Raw genomic sequence first — 26,957 nt, 5'->3', positions numbered from 1 at the left:
TCAGAGGATCTTTATAGCCAGGTGGCCATTATATAGAGGTTTGAGTTAAATGATATGTGTTTCATTGGAAACGGAAACAATTGGCTTCAATAGACAGGTTTTTATTACATAGAGGTTCCCCTTAAGGCAGGTTCGACTCTATATTCTCACATACTTCAGGGTGATCCTGTGGTTGTTAGGGATCAATCAATCTCACCCAGGGAAAGACAGCGGGCACACACTATGATGCCTGGTTCACATAACATCATCATTTTATCTAGCATAACCACATCAAAAACTGATTATGTCATCATTTTTGACACACATTTTATAAGACGCTGATGATGGCTTAATGAAAAGGTTTCATTACCTTAAATGGAACACCTTCAATTTTTTTAATTTTTTTTAAGTACATGCATGTGAGAAAAATAATCAAAGATGAGCCTGTAATCTGGACAGGGATATTTCAAGCCTGATGTAAGAGTTCGGCTAGCCAGTACTTGGCAAGTCTCAAGCCTCATGCTGACCAGCCAAACTCTTACAACATATATATATATATATATATATATAGGGCAGTATTTGTACCTATATCATATCTGTTGACTAATGTGATCAAGACTCACTATCATCTCTCTTATACTTTGTACCAGAATTTTGGATTACCCAGGAAAGATTTAATTTTACTGAAATGTGTTGTAAGTTGTTGAGGGAGATAAATGTTTCAGGTGTAAGTTATAATTATATTTTTGTTGTCTTCATTACAGACGGACCGACTTTACTTCCAGCGAGACTGCGAAGACAGATTGGAGCAGACAACGAGTCGATATGAGGAGAGAATTACAGAACTCCACTCGGTCATTGCGGAACTTCGCAAAAAAATTGAACGTCACCATATCAACGTCATCAAGTAAGTGTCTGGTCATGCAGTTAATAGGTCAAGGTCACAAATCAAAATGAAATTAAGATTAAATCTTTAAAATTCTTCCTAAATTTGGGTTAACTTTTGAGTTTGTGCCTGATATGTATACCTTACAAATAAAAAATCTTTAATGACTGATGACTTTAAAATTGATTTAACTGTAATGTTAGCTTGTTTTTAAAAAATAAAAATTTTATGTAGAAATATGTCTTTTGTACAAAAAAAATTCTTTTTTAGACAGAATTATGAGAATTTTTTTTAAAAACTCAATAAATGAAATATACTTTCCTATGTATATGGACGTATAAATTCAAAAAGCTACCAAAAAGAATTTGTATGGTCATAATGTCTGTAAAAATATTATATATGCTTGGGACTTTTTCAAAATTATCATTATGGGCATGCTCTGCCATTGTATGAGAGGAATGTATAGAGTTACGTAAGTCTGGGCCATCCTGTTCCATTCCAAACCAATGACAAATCTCGAGATCCCCTCAATAGATTTGGTTTATATTACCACCATAGTATCTACACCTGTCACCTTCTAGTGGTCATTGGTAAAGGTTAGAAGGTCAAAGGTCAAAGGTTCTGCATGGGATACACTATTGCATAGGAGCGGGGAGATTAATATCTTACATTTTCTTGTAATACATAGGCTTGCTATATGCAGATTGCCACCGAGGCAGGTTTGACTGTATTTTGGAGTGTGATTTGGCAGCGATTGATCTGGTTGACATGGAATACATTTCAGTCGTGGTAGACTCCTCTGATGTCAGTGTATCCCATGGTGATTAACTTGTTCTGCTGAGTCAGTAGTTTTCCAGAAATTTGACATGAAATACAAATCGTTAGAAGGATTTTAGTAAAGATAAACAGGATATTTGCATATGTCAATACAAGTAGAGTGTTAGATACAGTAGTGTAAAAATAAATTACACTGTATCATACAGCTGTTTTGTCCTTCTAGGACTTGTCAGCGATGATAGGGACATCATACAGCTGTTTTGTCCTTCTATAACTCATCAGTAATGATAGGGACATCATACAGCTGTTTTGTCCTTCTAGAACTCGTCAGTTATGTTAGGGACATCATACAGCTGTTTGTCCCTCTAGGACTCATAAGTGATGATAGGGAAATCACACAGCTGTTTTGTCCTAGAACTCGCCAGTGATGTTAGGGACATCATACAGCTTTTTCGTCCTTCTATGACTTGTCAGTGATGTTAGGGACATCATACAGCTGTTTTGTCCTTCTAGGACTTGTCAGTGATGATAGGGTCATCATACAACTGTTCGTCCTTCTAGGGCTCGTCAGTGATGTTAGGGACATCATACAGCTGTTTTGTCCTTCTAGGACTTGTCAGTGATGATAGGGACATCATGCAGCTGTTTTGTCCTTCTAGGGCTCGTCAGTGATGTTAGGGACATCATACAGCTGTTTTGTCCTTCTAGGACTTGTCAGTGATGATAGGGACATCATACAGCTGTTTTGTCCTTCTAGAACTCGTCAGTGATGATAGGGACATCATACAGCTGTTTTGTCCTTCTATGACTTGTCAGTGATGATTGGGACATCATACAGCTGTTTTGTCCTTCTAGAACTTGTCAGTGATGATAGGGACATCATACAGCTGTTTGACCTTCTAGGACTTGTCAGTGATGATAGGGACATCATACAGCTGTTTGTCCCTCTAGAACTCCTCAGTGATGATAGGGAAATCACACAGCTGTTTTGTCCTTCTAGGACTCGTCAGTGATGATAATTGGAGGCAAAAGAGAAAGCTCAAAAAAGGCCTAAAGAAAACTCAAAATCTAGATAGGAGGTACAATAGTACTGTGATTCTTCAATACCTTGTGATTCTAGGATTAAGTCAAAGAATGAAAATCTTTTTTGATGGTTTTGTTCATGTTTGTTATTCATAGTAATTATTTTAATTGTTTGAAAAATTGAAAAATAACAAATGCTTAACATCGAGTCTTAATGGAGTCCTTTTGATTGCGAAAAAAATTTCACCCACATGTGTTATTTTATCAATTTGCCTAATCTCGAAATAAAAATGGATGGATCAAAATTACCCTCACATGCATAGTTTACATATCGAAATCGCGAAATTAACCCCTCGTGTAAGTAACCTTGTTTACAGTAGATATTTTGTAGGTGGCTTGTTTAGATGAAGTCTGAGGTTTGTTGAAACCAATGACCTTGACAAATGTGGAAGGTTGCATAACTAAGCAAATTATAAATCTTACAACAGTGATCCCTGTGGTATAGAGCAATGATATTAAAACTGTAGTGTAAGGTCAAATTTTAATCCTGTCAGAAACACAGTTATTTACAGAGTTATTGCCCTTACTTTAATTCACTCAAATTGAGCTTTATCAGCACTCTTACAATTACTTTATACACAGGTTTACTGTGTTTCTCTGAAAAGTTTGCTTTTCTTTCATAAGCCGCACCCCTTATTTACAGAGTTATTGGCCTTAGTTTCAAATTTAACTTAATCAGCTCTCACACAAAATCATTTCTCAACAGAATTTACATATATATATGGGACATGTATATCTTACAGACATTTTATGGCTCCCTTTATACTTAAAACATCTCAAACAAGAACACGTTTGCCCAAGTATAAATGTGTTGTTTATTGCCAGGGGATTCATATCACTTGTGATAAATTGGTTTATGTTACCAATTTGAATATCATTGACATAAGATCTGAGCAATACAGGTCCATTTTGCCTCTTGTCAAGATAAATAACTGACCAGCTTTCGCCACGCCAATACTGCTAATATAACTAACACCCATCACGCCACCATCAGACTCCTTGTCAGTTTGGCTAATTACATGCTGACTTTCTGCTTCTCTCTGCTGGTGAAGATTACAGTTGATTACATAATCAACGTTTTAGATTTTTTCCTGATTTTAACAAGAATTGGACTATTAGTCGTTTGGTTGTGTTCCTACAGTGATAGAATCGCTAACTGGCCAATCAGAACATTGATCTCTGTAACTGTCGGAAATAGAAATTGAGCAACGTTGTCTTATAATATTGATCGTAGTTAATATTGATCGTAGTCCGAAAGGATGAGGTACACACTTCATTGTGTGGATCCTGTCAAAATCGTTCAAAGATTTGTCAACTTTAAGAAAGGAATAGAGATTTGCTCTTATTTAAAGATTTATCAACTTTAAGAAAGGAATAGAGATTTGCTCATATTAAAAGATTTGTCAACTTTAAGAAAGGAATAGAGATTAGCTCTTATTTTCAGATTTGTTAACTTTTAGACAGGAAAAGAGATTTGCTCTTATCTAAAGATTTGTCAACTTTAAAATAAACAAATCTTTTGTTTAAAGACTTGTCAACATTTAAAGATATAAGATAGTTCTTGTCTCAAGATTTGTAAATTACTTTAAGCAGAAATTCACACTTAAAAATGAACAAATATATACATTCACTCTTTTTATAAGAATCGTCAGCTTTTGAATATTTATAGAAATACTCTAGTAGTTTTAAGATTTTGTCAACTTTTAAGATCTACACCTAGAGTTTAACAAATATTTAAAGTCTTGTTAACTTTAAAATAACCAGACAGATTTATTTTTGTTTATGCAATTCTCAACTTTAAAATAGCATAAAGTTTCATTCTTGATTAAAGGATTTTAAATTTTCAAATTAGCATTAAAATTCTTGTTTAAAATTTTGTCAACTTAAAATAAGGATTCAGACTCTTACTAATGGATTTGTCAACTCATAAAAAACAAATGAGATTTCCTCTTGTTTAAAAAATAAAAAAGACTTTTTAAAAAAAGCTAAAGTTATAGAAAATGAAGTTATCAAATAAATTCATCTAATATCTAGAATGTAATATTTTATATATCATATGATTATTATGTTTTTCTAACTGAAGTATAATATATATTCGGTTTCCAGAGAGGAAGAGGAAGAAGTTGAGGAATCTGATGCTGCAGTCCACAGTACTAAGAGCAACAATGGCGGCAGTACTCGCGAAAATATCGCCGGGGAGTCGCAGGCCAGCATTGGTAGGTTAAAGGTCATAGGAGTCAAAGGTCACAGTCTTCCATAAAAAGGTCATGGGTCAGTAATCTCAGGTTAGTATTAGTATGTAAAATGTAATTGGAGTCAGGTGCCACAGGCTAGCATAAGTAGGTCATAGGGGTCAGGGATCGCAGATTAGCATGGGTAAGTCATATGTCAGTGAGGTCAGAGGGTCGAAGACAAGCATAGGTAATTCATAGGGGTCAGGGGTCACAGATTAGCATGGGTAAGTCATAGTGGTCAGTGGTTGCAGACTAGCATGAGTAGGTCATAAGGGATAGGGGTCAGGGGTCGCAGACTAGCATGGGTAAGTCAAATGTCATAGGGGTCAGGAGTCATGGGACTTTTCTGTGTACACAATATCCTCCCACATCAACACATTGCCTGCTTCCATTTGGAATATCAAGAATGATCAATGAATTAAGTTGATATAAATTGTTTCTTAATTGTTGTAAGATAAGTAAAATTAGCTTATTAATTGAGCGGCTCTCTCATCCAATTACCAAGCCCTTTGATTTATATCTGGGTCTGTCAGGAGTCAAGGGACTTTTCCCAATACCCTCAATATCCTCCCACATTGACATACATTGCCTGCTTCCATTGAAGAGTTCAAAGGAGTGAAATACTGACAAAGGATCACAAAGGTTAGGATTTGTATTGTTTTGATGTCCTGTCAACAGCTAAGGTCATTTAAGGACAGCAAGCACATGTGACTGATGTTTCTTTCACAGGAATCAATTTTAAAGTTAAATGTTTTCTTTTTAGTTGAGGCAGGAAATGACCTGAACTCAGAGCTATCTCGAGTCGTCAACGAGTTAGAAAGTGCCATTGACGAAAGGAAGCGCATAGCATCAGTTGTCGTGGATGACCAGGAGGATGTTGATCTCGAAGAGGATGCTAATGAAACTGGGGAGGATGATAGTATTGAAGAGAAGGCTCTTGAGGTAATCTAGACAAAAGTGGGGAAAACCTATAAAAAGAAGTGGGGAAAACCTGGATATAGAAATTAGGAAACCTATAAATAGAAGGAGGGAAAACCTGGAAATAGAAGTTGGTAAAACCTGGAAATACTAGTAGAAGTTGTGAAACCTATAAATAGAAGTGGGGAAACCTTGAAATAGAAGTTGGGAAACCTGGGAAACCTATAAAAGAAGTGGGGAAAACCTGGAAATACTAGTAGTAGTTGGGAAACCTATAAATAGAAGTGGGGAAAACCTGGAAATAGAAGTTGTGAAACCTATATAAAGAAGTGGGGAAAACCTGGAAATACTAGTAGAAGGTTGGGAAACCTATAAATAGAAGTGGGGAAACCTTGAAATAGAAGTTGGGAAACCTATAAAAAGAAGTGAGGAAAACCTATAAAAAGTAGTAGGAAAACCACATTTCAATTAAAGGCAATGGAAAATACACTCAAGAAAATGCCATATTGGTTATGGACCGTGGAAATTAAGGGAAAAATAGAAAAATTCCTTATCTGAAATTATCAGTAATACATAATGAAATATTGGGAACATGTTTCAGCTCAAAATCGATGTTTTATTGTTGTATTGATAAAAAAATTTGAAGCATTCAATAACTTGTCAAAATATAGATTTATCATTTCTGCATTTGAGAACTGAAGACATTTGATATAAGAACTCTTCTTTGATGTAACTCTTTAAAAAAGAACTAATGAAATTTTCAAAGATATTGTTTTCTATATTTGATTAAATTTTGAGGTTTATATACAGTTATTGAGTTGAATGCCATTTTAGAAATCGTAAATTGAAAGGCTGCCATTTCCAGCCAAGCATGCACCATAACTGCATTACGAGATGCCCGATCCTCCATTATACAGCAGACTGCTTCCTATGATAACATCAGGATAGCACAGAGAATCAATACTTTGTGTAAATTATACTATGATGTGCATTCCCCGGGGGAACAGATCACGAAAGAAATTCAGAAGTCGGCCTTCTTTTTACCAAAGTGATTGAACAGCTACAATATAAAGATGACTTGAGGATGTATTTTGTACATAGTTGTATTTTACTCCTGTTTACAAGGTACAGAAATTCTGATTTTGAATTAATTATTTTTCTACATCAACTTTTTCATGCTTCATTTGCATAGGAGATATTCTGGCTTAAAGCTTTCCAAATGCTTTCAGTTTGAAAAGCACTAAAATAAAATAACCACTAAAATATAATTACTACTAAAATGAAATAACCACTGAAATGTAATTACCACTAAAATGAAATTACCATTGAAATGAAATTACCACTTAAATGAAATCACCACTAAAATGAAATTACCACTAAAATAAAATAATCACTGAAATGAAATTACCATTGAAATGAAATTACCACTAAATGAAATTACCACTAAAATGAAATTTCCACTGAAATGAAATTACCACTAAAATTTGAATATTCACAGTAGTTTACGACCAGAAACTAATTTATGAGTACCAGATAATGTCAGGTCCGTCTCACACTGTGTTAGTTGTTTGGCCCACTACCAAGTATACCAAACAATGGGCCTGTCTTATGTCCAGAAGTGAATATTGACAGAGATATATAGAATTTACTCCAGAATGTAAAACTTCAGCATATTACAGGAACATACTCCATAAGTCACTGCAGGGTCTGTTAATAAGATCAAGTCTGGTAATAAGCCCATGTCTAGTAATAAGACATGGACTTATTACCAGACATGGACTTATTACCAGACATGGCAGATAAATACTGTGTATATGAATGCCATTATCAGTACTGATGTATCATGTTGTTTATCTGTTCAGAGATACTAGGGCCTAATGTGTTGATATTTAGGAGGTGATGGAGGATCTCCAAAGAGATTGAGAGTAATTCAAAATCTGGATGGGGAGGGGTCCAATAATTCAATTAATTTCATGATTATCGATATTGGATTTCAAAAGAACACCTAGGAACAAAATTTATTTAGCCAAACTTCTTTTGCTTATGGCACCATGTCATTATTTTTTGTAGGCCTGTAAACAGATGGAGGCGTTTGATTTTGAGTCAACCCCCCCTCCAGCTCCTCCTCCACGTGACCCCCGTCCAGCGACTTTCCATCCTCCTCCCCCACCTCCTCCGAACGAGTTCCCTGAACCAGCTTACCTGCAGGAGGAAATCAACAGCCTGAGGGCGGAGACTAGCACCATGCAGGAGCAGATTGGCAGGCAGGAGGCGGAGCTTAATATGTATAAGGCAGCACTAGACAGTATCAGAGAGGAGAGAGATAGGTTTAAAAGAAAGGTACATGAATATGCATTGGTTAGGGGTGGAGCTTATTATGTATGAGGCAGCACTAGACAGTATTAGAGAGGAGAGAGATAGGTTTAAGAGAAAGGTACATGAATATGCAACATTAGGGGTGGAGCTTATTATGTATAAGGCAGCACTAGACAGTATTAGAGAGGAAAGAGATAGGTTTAGGAGAAAGGTACATGAATATGCATTTGTTAGGGGTGGAGCTTATTATGTATGAGGCAGCACTAGACAGTATTAGAGAGGAGAGAGATAGGTTTAAGAGAAAGGTACATGAATATGCATCGTTAGGGGTGGAGCTTATTATGTATAAGGCAGCACTAGACAGTATTAGAGAGGAAAGAGATAGGTTTAGGAGAAAGGTACATGAATATGCAATGTTAGGAGTGGAACTTATCATGTATGAGGCAGCACTAGACAGTATTAGAGAGGAGAGATAGGTTTAAGAGAAAGGTACATGAATATGAGGCAGCACTCAGCTGTATTGGAGAGGAGAGAGATAGGTTTAAGAGAAAGGTACATGAATATGCATTGTTAGGGTTGGAGCTTATTATGTATGAGGCAGCTGTAATAGAGAGGAGAGAGATAGGTTTAAGAGAAAGGTACATGAATATGTATTGGTTAGGGGTGGAGCTTATTATGTATGAGGCAACACTCACCTGAATTAGAGAGGAGAGAGATAGGTTTGAAAGCAAGGTATATGAATATGTAATTGACAGAGGTGGAGCTTAATGAAACAGCACTAGACAGTATTTGAGAGGAAAGGGGTAGTTTTAGAGAAAAGTAAATGAAAACAGGATTGAACCAGTGCAGGTTACAAATTATTATGAACTAAATATGCAGGGCATATACTGGGTGTTACATAAAGTCACTGATGGTTGAAGTTAATCACTACTCTGGCTCTTATTTAGATGACATGACATCACAACTTGACCTAGATTTGTATGTCAGTGTCGTTGATGAAGCAGAAGATGCTTACTCTTCCGAAACACCTGGTCTTATTCTCAAACTTTCAGACATTTCCATGTAAATTGATATCTTGTTCAAATTCTTCCTTGTTCTTTGTTGTTTTAAGGTAGAATGACAACTTCATTTACAAAAAAGTACCCGTCAGAATTATTTTGTTTGACACCCCAAGTTGCTGTTGTAAATTTCAGGTGAAAGACATTCAGTCTCGACAGCAGACATACGACCTGGCCTCAAGTCCTCAACACAGTCGGACGGCCACACCGACAAAACCTCAACACCTTACCCCTAGTGGAGACAGGTATGGTACTCCAGTAATCATGTACAGACAATGATTTCCTTACCCTTACAGGGACCTGTACCTTTTCATTTGGGAGAATACAGTGGTATTTTTTGCTATTTGAGGAAATATTATCAACAGATATTTTCTATGTGTGTTTAAGCTTTGATAAATAGAAACTAGTAACATAAGTATATCTGCATGTAAAACATTATATATAAAAACAAATTCTGATTGACGTTTCTTCATGCTATTTGATATACAATGTACATGGACACTTCAATAATTTCTGATTGGGAAAATATGAACTGATGAAATTTGGAACATACAACAAAATTTAAAAAGGGGAAGGGGTCTATATTGGCCCCGAATGTACCCCCAAAAAACACTGACTGACATTATGCTTGCCAACTCTCTTTATTTGGATATTTCTGCTCATCATATGCCATTTTATGAGGCGGTATGATATTTGTAACCCAAGTCTGCCCCATCCTGTCCCAATATGTATCTATGACATATCTTGAGAATCTGTCCGCAGATTTGGTTCATATTTACACAGTAGTTGTTCACAGATTTGGTTCATATTTACACGGTAGTTGTTCACAGATTTGGTTCATATTTACACTGTAGTTGTTCACAGATTTGGTTCATATTTACACAGTAGTTGTTCACAGATTTGGTTCATATTTACACGGTAGTTGTTCACAGATTTGGTTCATATTTATACGGTAGTTGTTCACAGATTTGGTTCATATTTACACGGTAGTTGTTCACAGATTTGGTTCATATTTACACAGTAGTTGTTCACAGATTTGGTTCATATTTACACGGTAGTTGTTCACAGATTTGGTTCATATTTACACGGTAGTTGTTCACAGATTTGGTTCATATTTACACGGTAGTTGTTCACAGATTTGGTTCATATTTACACGGTAGTTGTTCACAGATTTGGTTCATATTTACACAGTAGTTGTTCACAGATTTGGTTCATATTTACACGGTAGTTGTTCACAGATTTGGTTCATATTTACACGGTAGTTGTTCACAGATTTGGTTCATATTTACACGGTAGTTGTTCACAGATTTGGTTCATATTTACACGGTAGTTGTTCACAGATTTGGTTCATATTTACACGGTAGTTGTTCACAGATTTGGTTCATATTACACAATAGTTCTCAGATTTGGTTCATATTTACACAGTAGCATCATAAAATCAAATTTTACATTTGAATATATTCCGGTGGTCATCAGTTGCCGCAAAGTTAAAGGTTCAAAGGTCATATTTAACCCATCTCAATGGGACAATATTTGTCTAGCTCTGTTTCAAATCAATACCATACATTCATTTTGAAAAAAAACACAGATTTGGTTCATATTAACACAACAGTACCATATCACTTTGTTCTTTATAATGGAAATGGAGAACTCATGTCTTACAGACATTTTTTAGTTTCTCTAAATGATCACAAAAGTTGTCAGTTAAACTTTTTATTTTATCATCCCATGATTTTTGCAATCATTATAAATCCAATTCAGAGAGCAGCTTGAAACATGTTTTTAGGTATTATTTGAAAATTGGTCCATAGTTGGATAATGAACAATCATCCCCAGAGAAAATTTTTGAAACTTACCATTTGACATAAAACTTCTGTTTCCTGTACCCAGGTCAACTCCGGCTTCATCCACAAACGAGTCATTCCCTGTTGCTAAGGTCGCAGAGCTAAAGAAGCTAAAAACCTGTGCTAGTGAGCGACAGATCTTGGGGGCAGAGATTAGCTCTACAGGGGTGAGTTGTTTATTTGTGAAAACCAAACCAGGGCAAGAAAATCTTAAATAATCCCAACTGTTTTAGGCTGATCAAAAGATGTTGATATTGAAAATGTAAGATTTAAGTTACTACTTTATAGACATAATTTGTCTTTCTGGTTCAGTAAATACTTTTGGTGATTAGTTGTAATTTATTTTTCTATTTCAATAACTTGTTTTGATATTTTAAACAGATCTGATATAATTTGCTAAAAATACTAAGTATCCCCTAAAAAGGGAAATAAAGATACATTTATATAAATGTTCCTCACTGATAACACCCTGTCTTTCGAGCTACTTCTCCTCTCACACCTTATTGGTATGTACCTCATCTTGAAATAAGCTTAATTAATTTGCTATTTCATTAACATTTTTTGGTCATTAGAAGGAATCTAATTTTTTATGTAAGTAACTACTTTTCATCATTTGATTTAATCTAATTTACTATATAAATAACTACCTTTGATAATTAGATGAAATTGATTTTGATTTCAGTTACCTAACACCAAGGTGGCGGAGCACCTGGTACAAAGCCTACAGGAGTGTTCTAACATGCAGGAGATCTTACAGACTCTATATAAGTGTGGCAATGAAATGTCCGACAATAAACTCAACGAGTTTGAATTAGAATTCGAAAGACTTCAGAGTAAAATAGACAATTTAAAGTCACAAAACGACTTGTTGCTACTTACACTTGAAGAGAGTAAATCCATGACCGATCGTCTAACGGTGTTGATGGGTAAATACGAGTCAAACCACACAGCACTCCAGCTGGCTCTGGGGTACTCCGACCAGACCATGGAGGCATATGGTGTCTTACTCGGACTGGTGGAGAGCGAGTTGGCAGTCGTTCTGTGTAACTGTCAAGCTGCAGGATTAACAGGTCAAGGTCGGTAATCTAGGTCAAGGTCATACAAAGTTCAATGTTATGTATCAAATTTCAAGGTCAAACAAAGTTTAATGTTGAGTATAAAATATCATACTTAAAATCTCAAGGTCATACAAAGTTCAGTGTTAAGTATAAAATCTAAATGTCATACAAAGTTAAATGTTAAGTATAAAATCTCATACTTAAAATTTCAAGGTCATGCAAAGTTCAGTAATAAGTATAAAATCTCAAGGTCATACAAAGTTCAGTATAAGTGTAAAATCTGAAAATTACACAAAGTTCAGTAATAAAGGTTTGACTGTATTATGAAATTTCAAGGTTACACAAAATTCAATATTAAGTATGATATCACAAGGGCATACAAAGTTTAATGTTAAGTACAGTATGCACTGTCAAAGTCATGCCTAATAACATAATATTGATATTTGTTAAATCACCTTTTGTCAAGTTTTTATTTGATCATTTTGACTCATTCAGAAGCATTTAACGTTTAACTAATTACGTTCCCAGATTTTCTGAGTGTGAAGAATACAATATATTGTCCTGCCCCTAACTTTTGATATATATTTTTGTCACAGCTGAAGGGACACAGAGAGATGCCAGTCAGATGGAAGCTATGGCCCAGCGAGTCGCCCAAAGTCGGCGGACCGCGGAGAACATGGTAAAGCATCTGTTGCTGAAGCTGGACAGAAATGTTGGGATCTACAGTGGAGCTCAGGCCTCCAACCCCTGGGAGGAGATGTCCACTTCTAGGTACAACATCTTAATAATATAGCAAAACAAAAGTATCAAAGACAGACATTACATTGGTTAATTAAGAAATAATTAACGATGATTCGTGTATTGGTTAATTAAGAAATAATTAACGATGATTCGTGTATTATTGCAGGATATACAACGAGGACGAGGATATTTTGCAATTGAATTAATAACGAAGGCCACAGGCCTGAGTTATTAATTAAAATTGCAAAATATCTGAGTCCGAGTTGTATATCCTGCCACAATACACGAGTCAAAGTTGATTATTTCTATTCTACCATGTACTGTTTAGTTCTGAGATCGACCTCTTTCTAATAGAAAAACAGCAAAGACACCCCGAGAAAACCTTGTAATTTATTTCTTGAGTATTGCATTATTTGTTGATGAAATATACAGGCAATACAGTACTACGATCAAGAGCATCTATCAGATGGCATTGATTTTGAAAATAAAATAAAAAGGATAAAAAAGAAAAGAAAAAAAAGGGGGGCCTCCGAAGGATTCGAACTGGCGTCGTGATAAAAATTTATTGAAAGACTAACCCATTAGCCCACTCGGCTATGGTAACCTTTTACAGTAACGGGTGAATATTAGATATATAAAATTGTTACAGCCATGACTCCCGACCGTGTATTATTGGCACGAGCGTGGGTTATTCGAAAATAATACATGGTTTTAAACCAATCAAAACTGGCGTTGCATAGCAAACATGGTAGAATATTATTTAAAGTCCTCTTAACAGCCAGGGTCATTTAAGGACATGCAATATTTTGGAGGTGGAGGAAAGCCAGAGTACCTAGAGATTCGAACTCGCAACCCAGAGGTGGAGGGCTAGTAATAAGTGTTGGGATACATTAACCAATCGGCCACCGCGACCCTTTACAGACTTATTGCTTTTATGCTTATTGATTGAACAGAGTTGAAAATACTTATTAATCGCTTCAGTGTTTTATAATACTATCACCCTCAGAGAATCATCACATGTTAACTGTCGTGTTCTCTCATAACGGAGTAATACATAACTGTTTGGGTCCCGTCAGCTTTAAATATCTTAAGAATTAAGACTTACATATTTCAATATATAATATTAAGCCTCATTCCCAGTTGTGTGTATTGTCCATATTGCCTGATGAAGTCATTCACATTCCTGCTATCTTCAAATCTGGCATGTTTATATGTGAGGACATGTAACCATTAACACATGTTCACAATTTTCCCGCTTATTCAAATGCTTTTAAGGGGCATTCCTACATTCGGACATGAAAAGCGTGCACAATTTCTATTGATGAAATCTGTGTCCGAATGATGATTATATGACTGTCTGTGCCTATATGTTATAAAATTAATGCCGAAATGTAGAAGAAAAAGGTGTATCTTATACAAATACAGTATGTCTTTGCGGTAATTATTGATACTTTGGGTTGAATTAAGAATTTTCAGGACTTGATACTGGAAGAATTTTGGTTTGTCTTGAAAGTAAAACTGCCTTATTAATGTAAAAATAATAACTTTTACTACTTGGAAAAAAAACATATTTTCCAGTTAGTTTAATTTTGACGACCTAAACTTTATTCAGACAAAGGAATGCCCCATTAATGCACAAGAATTTGAATTTCTGTCAGATGGGAAAACCAGTAAAGTTTAACAGACTTAAAATACTGTAGTACAGAAAATTGAATATTCCACATTGAATTGAAAACTCAGATGTGACAAAAAGTTGATATTGTATTACATATAATTGTTCTGCTTGCAGAGTTTGGTAAGTTCTAATACAGAAAAGTTCAAAGAGGCTTGAATTCTGACAAACATGATTGAAATTATTTTAAATCATGTGCTTAGCGTCCTATTTTACTTGGGTCACAATGTCTCATCTATTAATTCATTTGCAGTAAAAATTCGGCGTTTTTGTATAAATATTTTCTTTTATCAGTCATTTTACAAATATGTTGGAACTCATTCTCCTTGTGTTTCAGTGCATCAAGTTCTAAAGCTGCTATGGACGGTGATTTTAACAAGAACGACGAACAGCGGATCAGAGAGTACATTCAGTGCCTTAAAAACAGTCGGGCGACCGTCAAATCAACCATTATGGAGATCGAAAGTATCCACTTGGAACCCCAAGTCCAGGAAAATCATCGGAGCGTGGAGACTCAGCGACTTGATCTGGAAAATGCTGTGCTGATGCAAGAACTGATGGCGATGAAGGTGAGAATATGTCGAGCGAGTTTGATCAGCAAAGGTATACAGCTGTCAAGCTGTTCCATCTAATGAGTTTATATTTGCTGATAAAAAGTGACCAATCATGGCTGTGCTTCCAAATGATGATAATAGGGAGATGGTATGAAATTGGTACAATTGACATCTATATGTTGAATCATAGTGTTGTCTAGCCATACGTATATACAATATAAGTTAAATTTTGTTATTTTATTAATGCTGTAAATCACTTAGATTTCATGAATACAGTGGAACTTCGTTAACTCGAACTCGGATAACTCGAATACCCCGCTTAACTCGAAGTACCTCGCCGGTCCCGGCCGAATTCTCTCTTTATCTTAGTAAAAACAACTCGGAAAATTCGAATTCGGATAACTCGAAAAACTCGGATAATACGAAGTAAAAATTTGGTCCCAACAATAAAAATCCTACTTGAAATGTTCGAATAACTGGAAGTAAAATTTTCGTCGATCGGTGGCAAACGCCGACATTTTTTAAGAGCTAAATTCCGTTTGTAATACTGAACATATCGGCACTACCAACCTACATGCTATTATAAGTGTTTCATAAATTCATAAAAGAAATTGTCGGTTGAATCTTATAACAACAAGTCTTGGTGATAAAAAGTACTGCTTTACTTACATCAGGTAATTTCCCAAGGCGGTCGCCGATATCAGTACACACGATAGTCAACAACTCATCTACCCGTTCGCTCAAGCGGAACTAATCTCTGACACACCGGTAGATCTACCCGGCTGATGTTTTTACAGGTGTAGAAACCGGCGCCTATTAAATCTTTAAACTGCTGAAACAATAGCATAATTACTGCCGAGGTGTTCAGAGTACAACTGTAACGGTCAGTGCTGTCTATTAAATCGGATAAAACGCCAACTCAGTTACAGTAACATTTTATACGCACATGCGCAGCCCAACTTCCGGTGCTAATACACATGGAAATGGCGTGGTTATCAATAAAAAGTAAGTAGGCCGATCAAACAGTATTTTATATATGTCCAATAAAAGGTAATGGTTCTGTTACGTTTTGTATGCAATCTGTGTAAACTTAAACGGTTATTTGTTTTGACATTAATAACTTGTTATTTTGTCGAATTCCGTTTTATCGTTTACCTTTTGCAAACATGACTTGCACATCAGATCGTTATTGAAGTGACTAAGTGAAAGAAACTTTATCGTGACTGTGTATCGGCAAAACTACACCAAATTACAAGTGACATAACGAAACATTACATATATATTTACATGTATTGACCAGTCTTCACACTAAACTGATGAGCGACAGAGCAAAGTTATAATGATTATATAATGTTGACAAATATTGACCAAACTTTTCACCAAAAACGATAACTCGCTTAATTCGAACACTCGGATAACTCGAAGTTTTTCCGTGGTCCCGTCGACTTCGAGTTAACGAAGTTCCACTGTACTTTATTTCGCAACCTTATTTTTTTAGACATATTCGCAAGAAATTACTTTGCTAGTGATAAAGTATTGGAATCATAGACAAAACTTTTAATTCAGTAACTGATAGCTTTGCTGTCATCTGAAGGGGTGATTTTTGGACAAATAATCGTGAAGGCTTCAAATTTGCAATTGACTCTCCTCCTGTATTAAGGCGAAAATAAATCCCACAAAAAATATAAGTGATTTACAGTAGGTTAATAAATACAAGTATTGAACTCAAATATGTGTATCAACCATTTACTACAGAAAGGCTGTTCCATGTAATTCTGAAAGCTTGCATTGACCTCCTCAGATGTCTATAACTGTAATTTTATCTAAACATCAATATGTGTATTTGTAGACATGGTCTGCAGATGTCTATGAATGCATAATGGTATACAATTTACTGGTACATAAATACATGTATTTACCTTAAATGTTTGTATAGTTGTACATATTTACAGGTTAATAAATGTACTTGTGAACCTCATGTAATGTCTATAATTGTAAAACCGTGTTTTATTCGCAGGTTAATAAATGTACTTGTGAACCTTATGGAATGTCTATAAGTGTATAATCTTGTTTTATTCACAGGTTAATAAATGTACTTGTGAACCTCATGGAATGTCTATAACTGTACAGTCGTGTTTTATTTACAGGAAGAGAAGACAGAACTGAAGTCTAGTAACTACTTACTTGAGAAGGAGAAACGTGCACTAGAACTAAAACTGTCGAGTCGTGAGTCGGAGGAACAGGCTCATCTCCTACAGATAGAACACCTCAAGTGTGAACTACAGGAGAGAGAATCTCAACATTCACATGTAGGTCCTTCTCTGGGCATCATAATCACGCTAACATTTGATTTTGCCATAATTTCCATTGTCTGATTAACGGCTTTTCCAGTAAGACATTTACACCACCCCAGGACTCCAGGTTTGGTTAAGGGGTACCACCCATAGAATTTATCGAATAAATTACATAGAATTAATAGGAAGAAAATTAATCCAACCATGTATAGGAGTCCTGGGGTCAAGTAGATGTTTTAATGGAATAAACGTAAATATCTGCGGGTACTCTGGTTTCCTCCTGCTGTAGGACCCCCGCACACTTCAATCCAACGTGTGTAATTAGTACAAGTCAGTGTAACATGTTTCACAGTTGTTGTAAAATAAGTTTTTAGCTTTTTATTTTTATTTGCACGTTTTAAAGGAGCCTTTTAGAATGATTACGGAACATTGCCGTATTTATCCAGCAATAAGATCAATAACCAATGTTTGGTGATAAGACAACCCATGTTTTTTTAGAGAATTGTTTGCGCCGGTAGTTTCTACCCTTGATGCATGTGATTATATGGACCATGGGGATTGTACTTATAAAGAATTTAATCAGTTCTGTCAATACCTTCCCTAGTTTCATGTTTCTTTTTTTTCTTTCAGGATGAAGAAAATGCAGGATTTTCATTGGTTGATTATATGTCAAGTAATCCTGATTTAGGAAAGGAATTATCTGAAGCAGCCAAGCGTGAAAAGAAGTTAAAGGCTCGTGTTCAAGAGTTGGTAGTCACACTTGAGAAATTATCAAGAAATTCAGAAATCCGACATCAGCAATCAGCTGACTTTGTGAATGATCTTAAACGGGCTAACAGGTCAGTACAAGGTCACATAAAGGTCACTCTGTTTGTAACGGCTTGTTTGATTGGAAGGAATTCTATGGCAATATAATTGAAGAATTGAGACATTTTGTTTGAACAGTTTCTCGAATGTTGTGTGTATTTACTTTCTTTTGTTAACTGGTGTGTAAGCTACATCTCGATCTTTACAGATATTTTCAATGATGCACATTAACACAAGTAAACAACAAAAGTGAAAAATTAATTAATTTAACTACCTTGCTTTGGTATTTGTATCTGTTGTAAATGACAGATTTCTGCAGGCATAATATATGATAACACAAGAGGTAATTAGTCTATACAACAAAAGATACAACATGTGGTACTTACCATAGTCTATATGATAATGAATTGTCTGTTTCTGAAATCTCCATCATTATTGTATTATACAACATGTGGTACTTACCATAGTCTATATGATAATGAATTGTCTGTTTCTGAAATCTCCATCATTATTGTATTATACAACATGAGGTACTTACCATATTCTATGTGATAAAGGATTGTCTATAGTCTGTTCCTGAAATCTATCATATGAATAGCAAATATTTAATACTACAAGAGGTACTTAGTCTGTATGATATAGAATCATCTATACTCTGTTTCTGAAATGTCCATCATATAAATCCATTATATAATATTGTATGTCTATGTTTGTAATGCAGTGCCTTGATATCAGCCTTTGACAAATCAAAGAAGAAATACCAGAGTAAAGTCAAGAGGATGGAGCTCCAGATGCAGGCGTTAACGGAACGTTACGACACTCAGGTACTGGAGTTACAAACAACTTATACACCTGGTGTTGTTCTATAAGTCATTTAGTTATGTAACCCTGGTTAATACTAACTACAATATTTCAAATTCATGAATAACTGCTATGCTTTAAAGAACTTTTCTTTAGCTTGATTAGTTAATCGTAAGACTAGTAAGCTGAAGGTCCTACGTTTGATTCTTAGCAGAGGCATTGAAATTTTATGATTTCATTGTGTGTTCTGTTAAATCTGTGAGTGATAAAAAGACTTTGATGAGCTATTTCATGAGATACAATGTATGTGTAAGGGAAAAGGAATTTTTACTTTCCGAGTCTTGCATGGCAGGTAGGCAGTTTAGTGCTGACAGGCAGGGCTGTATAATGAAGTCATACTGTCACTTGTGATGTTGACTAAGTTTTCACTTCTAATCTAAGTTAAGAGTTGGACAAAACATTATAGGCAATGGAGGAAAAAGATGTCCTCCAATCTGATACCCTAGCACAGTAATTGAAATACAGTGAAACCTGAATTTACCGACCACTGACTTTAACGACATCCTGTATCATCTGACCAAATCTAGTGTGCTGACACTGACTACACCAACACACTGTCATATCCGACACTGACTACACCAACACACTGTCATATCCGACACTGACTACACCAACACACTGTCATATCCGACACTGACTACACCAACACACTGTCATATCTGACACTGACTTTACCAACACACTGTCATATCCGACACTGACTACACCAACACACTGTCATATCTGACACTGACTACACCAACACACTGTCATATCTAACACTGACTACACCAACACACTGTCATATCCGACACTAACTTTACCAACACACTGTCATATCTAACACTGACTACACCAACACACTGTCATATCTGACACTGACTACACCAACACACTGTCATATCCGACACTGACTTTACCGACACACTGTCATATCCAACACTGACTACACCAACACACTGTCATATCCGACACTGACTACACCAACACACTGTCATATCCGACACTGACTACACCAACACACTGTCATATCCGACACTGACTACACCAACACACTGTCATATCCGACACTGACTACACCAACACACTGTCATATCTGACACTGACTTTACCAACACACTGTCATATCTAACACTGACTACACCAACACACTGTCATATCCGACACTGACTACACCAACACACTGTCATATCCGACACTGACTACACCAACACACTGTCATATCCGACAAATTGTCTCGGTCCCACAGTGGGTCAGTACAGTCAGGTTTCACTGTAAATATAATTTTTCATGTCTTCCTGTATTAATGTAAATCAGGCACAGAATTATACTTACACAGAATGAATTATTGGAGTTTATAGTATCAACACAGAATTGAGTGGATGTAAATAAAAATATTTTCTTCTCAGATTCAACTGATCGGCAAAAAGCTAGCTCTGCAGGAACCTGAAGTGGTGATGTCACAGTCCCGACCAGCACCTAATGAGACGTCGCTATAGCAATGACTGTGTCCACCAATGAAATCACACCTTTAGAGACTGTATTAACCAATCACCATGCTGGATTGATGATACTTTGACTGGAACTAACCTGGATGAATGGAGATTGCTTGCTATTGTGATTAATTACTTAGATCAGTGCTAGCATTTTCCCAGTGCAAATGGTATACCTGGAACATCCTGTAGTGTTAAACCTTTTACACAACTTTCAGGAGAAACAGGTTCAACCATGCTAATGGAAAGCAGGTTACGGACTCCAAGCCAAACTTGGCAAAGTGAATTCTCCCAAAATGGATGATTATATTTTGTGTAACATTTCAGTTTTACACAGACACTTCAGAAGGTCAGTGTACTGTTATGAGACAGAGTTATGCAGTTTGTGAGGACTTTCTGTCAAAGGCATAGGAAGTTCTAGAACTGGGCAGAATTTGGTGTTACATAAAGTCCATGTTGGTTTCAATATCAGGTGTTTGTGTGTGGAGATAAAGTACTGTATCGGCTGTGATTTCTTGGTTAGTGTGAATCTGTTTCAGAAGTTGTACGAATCAACAGGAAATAAGTGTAATCAACAGAAAATAAGTGTTGGACGGATTCAATGAAAGTGTTTCTGATATGATGTGTTTTTATACTGCAACTGTGTTAAGAGAGAATGATTATGAGAGAATTCAGAGGAATTCAGAAGGGTTCAGTAGAATATCTGAAAGGCATCTGAAAAGGATTTTTATATTTGTATGATTGTCAATGGATCTGGAATCTGTGGGTGTTTTAATGTCTTGTGAATATACACAAAAAATAAAAATGTGACTAAATGCATGAATTGGAACAAAACCATGTAATGGAGGTAAAAGTATCAAGTTAAACTGAAAAGTTCAAAACTGTTGTAGCCATGTTGAAAAACTTCTGTTGTTAACTGAGAATTTAGTTCAATGTTTGTTGTATTAAAGTATTTATCAACAAATAAGCCCCTGCTATAATTTTGAAGAATCATCAGTTTTAAGATTGTAAGGTAAAAGAGGTTTACAAAAAAAAGCCCTCCCCAAACTAAAATAACAGCTTATACACTAGGAAGTCATTTGAGGAGAAATACAGTACTATACTAATATACAAGGGAGGGGCTTATTTAATGATAAATACAGTACTAAACTAATATACTAGTGAGGGGGCTTAATTGAGGATAAATACAGTACTAAGCTAATATACTAGTGAGGGGGCTTAATTGAGGATAAATACAGTACTAAGCTAATATACTAGTGAGGGGGCTTAATTGAGGATAAATACAGTACTAAGCTAATATACTAGTGAGGGGGCTTAATTGAGGATAAATACGGTACTAAACTAATATACTAGTGAGGGGGCTTAATTGAGGATAAATACGGTACTAAACTAATATGCTGGGGAGGGGGCTTATTTGAGGATAAATACAGTAATAAGCTAATGTACTAGTGAGGGGGCTTATTTGAGGATAAATACGGTAATAAGCTAATATGCTGGTGAGGGGGCTTATTTTAGGATAAATACAGTAATAAGCTAATATGCTGGGGAGGGGGCTTATTTGAGGATAAATACAGTAATAAGCTAATATGCTGGGGAGGGGGCTTATTTGAGGATAAATACAGTAATAAGCCTAATTGATGGGGGAGAGGGGGCTTAATTGAGGATAAATACAGTAATAAGCTAATATGCTGGGGAGGGGGCTTATTTGAGGATAAATACAGTAATAAGCTAATATGCTGGGGAGGGGGCTTATTTTAGGATAAATACAGTAATAAGCTAATATGCTGGGGAGGGGGCTTATTTGAGGATAAATACAGTAATAAGCTAATATGGGGGCTATAATACGGTACTAAGCTAATATGCTGGGGAGGGGGCTTAATTGAGGATAAATACGGTACTAAACTAATATACTAGTGAGGGGGCTTAATTGAGGATAAATACGGTACTAAACTAATATACTAGTGAGGGGGCTTGATTGAGGATAAATACGGTACTAAGCTAATATGCTGGGGAGGGGGCTTATTTGAGGATAAATACTTTGATAAGCAGTTTACCTGGTATACTTAAATTTTCTTTTCTCTGACAGAAAGCGTATTTCTGATCAGTTTTAACTTAAACCTGACCATATCTGACATGTTTAATGACATACATAGTTATGCAGTACTTAAGCTTCATTATTTAAAATGCGCGCTTCTTCTTCAACAAAAATTTTGAAAGTAAAACAGTGGCAACAATTTTTGAAGTTTTAATGTAAATATAGGTTTGTTGGCTTCTGGCATTCGTAACCAACATTTTAAATTGAATTACTTGCTTTTGGCAGCTGGTTACAGGTCTATATATATCCTGTATATTAGAAACAATTGTGCTGTAATACATATATATGCTGTCAACATATTTTCACGCTTTTCCTGCTGAAATCCTAATGCTAAAATATGTATACAGAATTGCACAGACTTTTCACCAGGTAGGAATCGGTGCTCTTCTTGAGAAAGATTTTTATAACATTTTTTTTTTTTTTTTTTCATACACGTGACATTATCATTAAATCATCATTTCAATATTTCAGGACAAAAGGGCCGTGGTGGCTGAGTGGTTAAGGTGTCCCGACACTTTATCCCTAGCCCTCCACCTCTTGGTGGCAACTTCGAAACCAACGTGGGGCAGTTGCCTGGTACTGACCGTAGGCCGGTGGTTTTTCTCCGGGTACTCCGGCTTTCCTCCACCTCCAAAATCAGGCATGTCCTTAAATGACCCTGGCTGTTATTGGGACGTTAATCAAAGACAAACAAACAACATTGTCAGATTGTTTTAAAGAATCTCAATAGATTAGAATTCTTTTGTTCAATTATTGTCAAAGTTTCTCGAAATATATCTTACGTTTTTGGGTATATAACATATAACCTATACAATATTACAGGGTACCAGTCAATGGCTGTCCAACAAGCAAGGGAAGACAACTCTTACATTCTATTATATTTGTGTGTATTTGATCTTAAAGAAATCCGGTCAAAATAAGTCATATATAAGGTACCTTGTCACAATGATAGTTTTGTGTGACCAAAAAAATATCACTTTTACAACTGTCATCATTTCAAATTTGTTGTTGGGATAAAGTTTGTGGTTTAACATCATGTGATAGCTATTTGATAAAATTTTGCTGCGACTTTTATTATTTAATACTTTTCTATGCAATGGCAGATTTTAGAATTATGCAAAATCTCAAAATTACTTTATGGAGGGTTTAAATATAAAAAAAGTTAATCTGAAAATGAATTGATTCTGAATTGACTACTGACCTTTATACTTTGTGCCAGGGCCAGAAAACAAGATCATACCTAATTTGGTAGGCCATTGTTAGATAAAAAAATCTCAGGTCTTTAATGTATTATTCACTTTTATGAAGTATTCATTTGGACCCAAATGACAAAATATGTGGAAGAACTGGTAATAAAACATTATAAACTTATCTTGTTTAGAACATGTTCAAAATAATTTTGTCAAGTAGGAAGTAATTTGGTATATATCTCCCTTTGTAGTGAAAAGTAGCATAATCTCCTTTCGGTTGCATTTTCAAATTATCTCTTGTCAGAAGTACAAAGTAATGTCAAATCATCTCTCTTGATAGGTACAAAACAATATCAATATATCCCCCATAGAGGTACAAAGTAATGGTAAATCATCTCTCTTTATAGGTACAAAGTAATGGTAAATCTTCTCTCTTTATAGGTACAAAGTAATGGTAAATCTTCTCTCTTTATAGGTACAAAGTAATGGTAAATCTTCTCTCTTTATAGGTACAAAGTAATGGTAAATCATCACTTTATAGGTACAAAGTAATGGTAAATCTTCTCTCTTTATAGGTACAAAGTAATGGTAAATCATCACTTTATAGGTACAAAGTAATGGTAAATCTTCACTTTATAGGTACAAAGTAATGGTAAATCTTCTCTCTTTATAGGTACAAAGTAATGGTAAATCTTCTCTCTTTATAGGTACAAAGTAATGGTAAATCTTCACTTTATAGGTACAAAGTAATGGTAAATCATCACTTTATAGGTACAAAGTAATGGTAAATCATCACTTTATAGGTACAAAGTAATGGTAAATCTTCTCTTTATAGGTACAAAGTAATGGTAAATCTTCTCTCTTTATAGGTACAAAATAATGGTAAATCTTCTCTCTTTATAGGTACAAAGTAATGGTAAATTACCTCTCTTAAGATGCATTATCCTCTCATGATTTAAAGTTATCTCCCTTTGATTTCATATACAAAAGTTGTTTGTTAACTTTTAAGTATGTGTTGTGTTGAATTAGGTAAATCTATCTCATCTGTTGTTAATTATTTAAGGAACTTTCTATTACATATGCTAGAAATTCCTCATTTAAGACAAGATTTTCAGTAAACTGCTAAATAATTTCCACAATTTTCAACAAGTTCTTAGCTAGGTATGCATTACGCCCCAGAATACAGGGACTTGACACAAAAACCTAACCGAATGGTCCATATATATATAATACAAATATACAGAACCTGGAGTTTTTGTCAGGACCCTGTGCCCCAGAGAAGGGAAACTCTAATTTTTGAGAGGTCAAGAAAGTAGCTGACCTTTGACCTGTGTAATGTACAAATGCCAATTTAAAGATATTAATGCTTCAATGCTTTAAATTCATGAATGTATGTGCGAGAGAGGATATTTATAAAATGGGCGCCATTGGTGTGAGAACCTTTAATCATCACTATATTTGTAGACTGTTTCGTTATGTCGGTAATGAGTTGCTTGTTATATATTGTTGCACTCGTTTAAGAGGTACTTAAATGATTTTATTCTCATAGTTTTATATTTTGTTTCAGATATATTTTATATAGAGTGTTTTGTCGTTGATTATAGAAACCTGTCTTCCCTCTAGCTGCCAGCTTTGTTGGACTCTTTTTATTTGATATGGACCATTCTATTTTGATCTGGGGGGAGTCAGGTGTGGTATGTGTGACTCGTGCCCAAAAGTGTGTGCTTTGTCAAACACCTATTTTTAGGAAATAGGCTATAGACTATAAAAATGTTTGTGAATGTTCTGTGAACAAAATGTAGTCTTTTCTGAAATATGCTATAGTTGTATACAGTTTTAGAACTGTAAAGGTGCAATATTTCCTACACTAATGAACTACTGTCACTGAGTTTTGTTGAATATAAGATCTTTTGATGTGAGAGTCGTATGTTTAACTCTGTACATGTATCTTACCTATGATGTACCCTTAGTCCTGTGAAACTCAGGAATTGGTTTTCACTAAAGGATACATCTGATTAATATACAAGCTACTTAAGGCTGTATGCTACCTTATTAGGACAAGTCACTTAAAGGTTTACATGTTAGACTACTTACTTAAGGCTGTATGCTACTCTACCATGACAATTCATTTAATGATACAAGCTTTGCTACTTCCTCCAAGCTATATCACATAAGGAAGCATGGTTCAATATTTTCAGTCACAAATCTTTATATAAAATTACATACAACATACATAAGATACAGCCTTGTGGAATAAAAAACAAGTATTGTCAGAAAGCCTTTTCTGTTTTAATATCAAAATAGAGTGGTCACTGCCAATATGGTAGAAGAAACACTCCCCCAGTATCGTATGGAGAAAGTTAAATGTCTTATTTATGCTTGAATAATTGTGCTTGGTTGTGTGAGCTTTCATGACATACTTCATTAATGCTAACATGAAGAAAAACATTTCAAATTGTTGGCAGTACCTTACTTTGTAGAAAAGTGTACAGAAGAGAGCGGATATTGTGTCAAATTTGTTACAACTTGCCTTGGTACATGTCTATAGTTGCTTCCATATTTGTAATCTGTAATATCCTGTGCTATTTCTATACTCAGATATGCATTGAATCGTGTGTTTTTATTTTGTTTTCTGAAACTGGCTATATATTACATATTATTTTTATAGTCTATTTCAGAATGATTTGTGTTCATTCGCAGAAATGTATGACATTCTTCTTCTTTTTTCTTATTTGGACAGTATAATCGTTTTTAGATAGACAAAATCACATAATATAAAGTCTCTTTCAGTATCACTTATCAGTATCATGAATTTCACAAGGAATTTAATTGCTTAAAAGAAAACTAAAATATTGAATTGAAAATTTATCAATAAAATTCTGGTCCCTGTTATGGGATTTTGATTCTTTTCCAGATTGTAAAAGTTGGTAAAATACCAGGATTTAAATTCCAATACTTATGGTGCTATGATATATATGGTCATGTTTTCCTTTGCCATAACAGCTTTGTTATAATAACAGTATGTATTTATTAAGATTTAATAGTCTAAAATTATCAAAACCATTTTATCAAAATTTATGTCAAATGTTGGTGATATACTGAAATTTGCATAACCAAT

At 35.1% G+C, this 26,957-nt stretch overlaps 1 protein-coding gene across 1 annotated transcript in view; it reads left to right on the top strand.

Moving 5' to 3' along the window:
• LOC117315734 (colorectal mutant cancer protein-like) overlaps positions 1 to 22,018 on the top strand; it is a gene marked incomplete at its 5' end in the record, with an annotated part of 73,312 nt that extends 51,294 nt beyond the window's left edge. The window contains 13 exon segments of the mRNA XM_033870087.1: positions 744 to 886; positions 4,832 to 4,941; positions 5,723 to 5,901; positions 7,948 to 8,217; positions 9,387 to 9,496; positions 11,142 to 11,262; positions 11,778 to 12,171; positions 12,750 to 12,924; positions 14,904 to 15,135; positions 17,268 to 17,429; positions 18,045 to 18,253; positions 18,943 to 19,045; positions 20,471 to 22,018. Coding sequence (XP_033725978.1) covers positions 744 to 886; positions 4,832 to 4,941; positions 5,723 to 5,901; positions 7,948 to 8,217; positions 9,387 to 9,496; positions 11,142 to 11,262; positions 11,778 to 12,171; positions 12,750 to 12,924; positions 14,904 to 15,135; positions 17,268 to 17,429; positions 18,045 to 18,253; positions 18,943 to 19,045; positions 20,471 to 20,560 — 2,298 coding nt within the window.
• Positions 22,019 to 26,957: the final 4,939 nt, after the last annotated feature.

The sequence above is a fragment of the Pecten maximus genome, chromosome 17 (genome assembly GCF_902652985.1).
Source record: "Pecten maximus chromosome 17, xPecMax1.1, whole genome shotgun sequence".
NCBI classification, from domain to species: domain Eukaryota; kingdom Metazoa; phylum Mollusca; class Bivalvia; order Pectinida; family Pectinidae; genus Pecten; species Pecten maximus.
This window is presented reverse-complemented; position numbering and strand designations above follow the sequence as displayed.